Raw genomic sequence first — 5,885 nt, forward strand, 5'->3', positions numbered from 1 at the left:
CCCACGATCCATGCCATTGAGGAGCGCATTCGTATCCGGAAGTAAATAATGGCCTTGGGCGAATGACTTTGTACCAGCCGGCCGCTCAGATAGCACAAATGGAGTTACTTAGTATAATTAGCATTAAAAGTCAGAAGTCCCAGCCGTTGAGTGGTCTCTCACCATTTCCGTTGGCATCGGTTGGCGCATATGACAGACACACAGAACATATCTTTGAAGAACATGGGATGTCCTGTCTCAGGTACAACTCTCTAACAATCTTCTGGACCTTGCCGCTCTTTGTCGATCTTACATAGATTTTACTTGAAACATTAGAGGATAGCGGGTTCGAAGAGTGATCCCTCCGTAAGCTTTTCATCTTGAAATCGTAATGGAGCCCCCGGTCCCCACATAAGGTACAGTGAATCAGGAATTACGCTCTTGTCAAGTAATCGGGGCAATTTTGAAATTAATGTCGAGCTTCCCAGAGCTCCAATATTCAAGAGTACTAGTAGCGAGGTGCGACGACGTGAACAGAGACAGCTCCTACTTGGTTCGTTAGGATTTTTCCAGTGGTTCTAAATTTCGGAACGAATACTTACGTCGATAAGCCTCACAATCCAATGGAAAAACTGTCCACGGGTGGATTTTGCTTGTCACAAGAAGTAAAGTCACCCACTAATTTTTTATTTCCCGCTCTGGAGGTTTATATCACGTGGTGTAGTTTTAAGTTATCATTCACGTCGGTGAATTGAAGGGCCGACATTTATCTCTGCATCTCTTTTACTTGAATATGATGATAAAGGTATTATTTACCCGTGTTTGAAGGATACTAGGTAATGATGATATTTATAAATATTCTGTGAATATATGAATTTTGGATATTTTGGTACCCTGGAATTGCAAGCGGCACCAATGGCCCACCTGTTGCTGCTGCTGCTGCTGCTGCTGTTGTTGTTGTCCTTCATGCTTGAACTAGACATGTAGTTAGTTAAGTTAACTAAGGATCGCAATATCTTAGACTCCCACACTATCGAATTCATCTAGACCCTGCAGTGGTAGTCACAAATAGAAATGAGATAAGAAAGGGTACCCCAATAACTATTCATCAAGATGTGATAATATCCTTTTGGAGAGGGTGGGATTTTAACCCACCACCTTCTTGTCTCCGCAATGATGGACCCAACACCAAGCGCCTACTTGAGGGAGCATTCCATGAACAGCGTTTGCTACTACGCCATCCACCCCAATCTCCAAGCCCCGGCGTCTCCGCAGCTCAGTCCCTGAGCGACGGAATGGTCTGGCTGGCACACGAAGTCTCCAGGGCGGCTTAGGTTGTGCCTCCTTGCCAAACACAACAACAACAGGCATAGGCGACAGCTCACTCCCTAAGTGAACAAAAATGACTGGAAACTGCGGTTGCAAGAGGCAGGGCAGAACGGTGTGTCCCAGAAATGTTGAAACTTGTTTATTATTATGGCACTGCCTATTCTTCGATCGTCGTCTCAAATGAAGGATTATGCGATTAACCCCTTCGTTTGCATTATACAACACCGCGCACGTTTTTGAATTTTCCTCATTTGACGCAAACCTCACGGATGGGTACCCCACTATGCTCTTCCATTCAAACCGTTTTGAATGGTCAAAGGATGCGCGCAAGCAGCGGGTTGAGGCAACATCCATAAACGAACTCAACTTTCAATCCGGCTCTAAATTAGCACTGCGCATGATATGGAAGACGAAACGGGCTAATGATTTCAATCTTAAACGCTGGGGCTTAGATGCTGCCGATGCTCGAAGGCTCCTGGAAAATATTCCAGACTGGGTAGCCTATACCACAAAGGCTCAATCTTGCATGGGGGCTACTCTTTCTTTTGGCAGATACGATTTACTGTTGGTTTTCCAAAAGGCAGATAGATTACATAAAAAATCCGAGAGGTGGCCCGAGTAAAATCCGCTCGCCAATCGTTCTGAGATACCGGGATCTGTCGAGAAGCCGTACAATCCCACTAGAAGACTTAGATGAAAGATTTAGTAACTTCGACATCGGCAGCGAGGAGTCGGACCCAATTCCGTCGTCATTCTCGAGCGAAGTATACATAAGCCCTCGCTCCCCAATGTCTGCAGGGAACAGCGACCAATTCCCTCCAGCGGATGATGAACAAACCGTTACTACTGCCCTTCCATTGCTTATCAAGGCAGTGTGCTTAAGCAATCCCACTCTAGACATGGCATGGACCATGGAGCGAAAGACGTTCATCTTTAAAACCCGGGACAACGGAGAAAAAAATTTACGAAGTAAGGACAGATGGCCATCTTCGCTTCAATAATGGTTTGGTGAAAAGTCCCTAGCGATTTTAGAGGTCAAGGCCGGTATGAGGAAAGGCTCACAACCCCAATGGCAAGATGTATGTATGTATGTATAAATTTGACGTCCCGGGGGGAGCGCGCAGCGCCCGCGCCCCGAAAGCCTCCCGAAGGGTATGAGGACGTGCTAATCTGGAGAGATCTCTATATATACACAGTGGGAAAGAAACAGGATCCAAATGGCAACTCTTGAAAATACTCAGTTTGCAAAACTGCGCATTCACTTCTGGCCCGACATATGGCCATTCATGGTGGGGCTATAGTGTGGTCTCTTAGAGGCCACCGCCCCCAATGGCAAGAGAGCACTCAGATGGCTGCTTGGATTCGATCAGAACCAGACCAGCTATCACAGGACGGGAGATATCGGTACTGTATATCCATTCCCTTCTTTTGAGATGCTTGAAATATATATTCTAACCTAATGGCGACGTAAGTCGATTGATGATAAGTCAGGACCGGCATGAGATTTTCCTTATCATTGCAGAGTATTGCGACAATTACATCAACTACATCACAGCGGGCGATCCAACAAAGAGTCCTCTCCTAACGATGTGGCAGATTGGCCCATTTCAACCAACCGCAATGAACCATATACGACTTTTAGGGGCATGTCTGCAGGCGTTTACTTCGCGCCTGCTCACCTTGGCAAGTTAGGGCCAACCGTGTCGCTGGTAGGGGACCTTCTTGGTTTAGAATTCCACTTTAGCTAATGACCCATCACCCTAATTATGATCTAGTTACAGCTGGAAACGTAATTTTGATTATGCCGCCAAGAATAAGGAAAACAAAACAAAGGACGAAAAGAAATAGACATGGCAACAATGCCCGAAACATGCATCGTAAAGAGCTAATTCGAAACCAAGGGGGAAAAAACAATTTCACTCCCTCTCTCTCATTCTTCCCACAATACCGAATTTGTGAGTGAAATGTCCGACAATTGATATAGGGAACAGGATCTCCTTATCGCTTTCTTCTTTTTCACTTCCGCGTAGGATGAAAGCTCTATATACATCGGATTAGAGTGCAGACAGTTGGGTTATTTCTTTTGGGCAACGTCGGAGTCTTCAAGGATGCCTTCCCTCTCGAGTCGCCTTCTAGCTTCTTCGAGCGCCCACGTTTGTATCCTAACGGGAGATTAAACATGTATTAGCTAGCGCACTAATTTTGTAGCATTGAAGCGTATGCATGTCGATATGATTTGCAATGTGACAGTTTCCTATAATATCTGATAGTCGAAAGCGTGAAAATAAAGAAGCAGAAAAACATACGAAGTATCAGGTTTGAAAGAATACACGACGCCAGCAAGAAGCAGGCTACCGACAAACCCATACGTCCACAGGCCTTCCCATCCCTCCTTGACGTATTTATGGCCGGGCTTTACTCCCCAAAGCCATCCGGTTGGAGGGTCGTAGTGGTCACCATGAGCGCTACGGAGCGAGCTCTGCGTCGAGAAGGGTTGGCGATGCTGTGGCGAGCGAAGAAGGCAGCGAGACCGCAGGGGAAGAGAAGGAGGTCGGGCGGGCATTATCGGGCTCTATAAATCAGATGCAACTGGGCCGAGCGAGACGTTTCAAGAATATCGAGAAAGTAGAATCCGGGCGACGACGATGCCGCCGAGAATTGCGGGGAGAAAGGGATAGACAGTGACCCGCCTAGGATTCTGGGTAGAAGGAGCGGTAGCAAAGACGTAATTGACTGGTGTTGTGGTGAATCCGTGTTGGTATCGGGATGATGTTGACGAGTTCGAACCAGAAACCAAGTCAAATGGGACTGTGGTATGTTCTCTGCTTCGCGCGGCGCTGTGATTGGTTATATTAGCGTCAAGCATGTTAAGCGCGTTCCAGCCGCCGGCTAACGTGCATGCATTCATCATTAAACGCCAACAATATTTAAGATTATTTCCCTGATGTGACAAAGAATAGTATAGATAGGTCTAAGGACAGTTCTCTACTGAATGCCGAGAATTGAAAATCCTATCTGGATGCTCCTAATCTAGCTTTTTCAAGGATGGTGACCTGACTTCTCCTGCGCTGGGTTTAATAAATCTGTCACCCCGTACGATCATTTCAAGTTGTTTCTGCACACTAGTAATACTGATGCTGAGATGTGAAATACATGTTAATGTCGCACAAGGAAAATGCGAACATTCTAACAAACCCCAGCCGATCACAAAGTCCAATTAGACCTACCCGTACTGTTCAAACATCGCAAGCACAGGCGACATTCCGAGGCCACAGAATTGTATCTATGATGGAGTCAAATGACCAATGCTCTATTCAAGGAGCTTGATATATGAAAGGCTAATGTCTGGGAGAATAAATAATGAATACAAAGCATGTGAGAGCCTCCTGTCAGTGGCGGGACCCATTTTCGAATCCCCGTAGACCCGGATTCTGGGGGTAAGGAAATGAGTTCAAAAAATATACACAAGAATATACAGGTATGAAACATGTGAACATGTAGTAGGCGTCCGCTGACAATCCTTGAGGTTTTCTATCATCACAGGCTGTGAGGCTGGAGCAGCTGCAGAGAAGCCATTTCTCAGATATTAATAGAAGATCCCAAGGGTTGTTTTCAGTGTGTTCTGTGAGAGAGCTTAGCACGGCCCCAAGCAGGGAGATCATGTCAATCCGCGTGCCATGCAGGCTAGCACTTAAATAGCCAAACGCACGAAAATGCCGATTCGACACTTCGGCTTCACAGGTGTCGGAAGAGTGCCTGTCTGTGTCCACCACCATGCGCTCCCCCTGTTGTGACTCGTTACGACTAGTACATAACCCTCTAGGCGCTGATTTTTGTTTTGTTCGAAGAAACTCTCCGACAGACCTCGGCACTTCCTCTTCGGGCAGGCTCCGAGTGGTTCCGCCACCATTTATATCATCCCTGGGACTGGCGGGTGTACGAGTATCCATCACCACCAACTTCTTCATTTTCTCCGTCCCGCATTGCCGCCGCCCTCTGTTCTGTATCCCATTTGTTGTCATCTGTGCAAGGGATTCCTACAGCATCCAAGCTTCTAAAATGCCCCCTGTCCCCGATTGGGTGAAGGCTTTGAAGCCTACCAGCCCGCAGGGCTCAGAGCTTCTACAACAAGAGCGGGACAGCTCGAATGTCTCTGTTGACAAGCTGGCGGAGCTGATTCATACCAAGGATGTGCTCGACCGGCAGCAGAAAATTCTGGCCATCATGGAAAAGGAGAAAGTGTTTGACAAATCGCAAATTCTTTCTATGGGCCGTGTAGAACGGCTGACAGAGTCACTTGGGAAGGCCAAGCGCATCCAACATTTGAGGAAACAGCACAAATGGACAGACGACGAATTCATCATGGCTAATGACCTTCTCAGCGAACCCACCCCTTACGCACTCCATGCGAGCATGTTCTTAGTAAGATTTCTCTTTGTGATATGTCTCTGGGAGCGCGTTCCGGTGTCATGGCTAATTAATTGTATTATAAATTGTTTAGGTGACCCTCAGAAATCAGTCCACGCCAGAACAAGCGAAACTTTTCCTAGAGCCCGCGGAACGCTATGAGATTATTG

General features: G+C 46.8%; 3 protein-coding genes across 3 annotated transcripts; 1 reads left to right on the forward strand and 2 right to left on the reverse strand.

Moving 5' to 3' along the window:
* Nucleotides 1–828: 828 nt before the first annotated feature.
* On the reverse strand, nucleotides 829–1,350 carry HCAG_06139 (predicted protein; the record flags this gene model as incomplete). Its single annotated transcript, XM_001538484.1, has 2 exons — nucleotides 829–954; nucleotides 1,135–1,350. 2 exons carry the CDS (start codon nucleotides 1,348–1,350, stop codon nucleotides 829–831), a joined length of 342 nt encoding a protein of 113 aa, XP_001538534.1.
* A 2,032-nt stretch (nucleotides 1,351–3,382) lies between these two features.
* HCAG_06140 (predicted protein) lies at nucleotides 3,383–3,871 on the reverse strand (the record flags this gene model as incomplete). The annotated part of the gene is made up of 2 exons (XM_001538485.1): nucleotides 3,383–3,470; nucleotides 3,615–3,871. 2 exons carry the CDS (start codon nucleotides 3,869–3,871, stop codon nucleotides 3,383–3,385), a joined length of 345 nt encoding a protein of 114 aa, XP_001538535.1.
* A 1,496-nt stretch (nucleotides 3,872–5,367) lies between these two features.
* On the forward strand, nucleotides 5,368–5,877 carry HCAG_06141 (predicted protein; the record flags this gene model as incomplete). The annotated part of the gene is made up of 2 exons (XM_001538486.1): nucleotides 5,368–5,730; nucleotides 5,821–5,877. 2 exons carry the CDS (start codon nucleotides 5,368–5,370, stop codon nucleotides 5,875–5,877), a joined length of 420 nt encoding a protein of 139 aa, XP_001538536.1.
* Between the last annotated feature and the right edge of the window lie 8 nt (nucleotides 5,878–5,885).

The sequence above is a fragment of the Histoplasma capsulatum genome, genomic scaffold (assembly GCF_000149585.1).
Source record: "Histoplasma capsulatum NAm1 scaffold_7 genomic scaffold, whole genome shotgun sequence".
NCBI lineage: Eukaryota > Fungi > Ascomycota > Eurotiomycetes > Onygenales > Ajellomycetaceae > Histoplasma > Histoplasma mississippiense.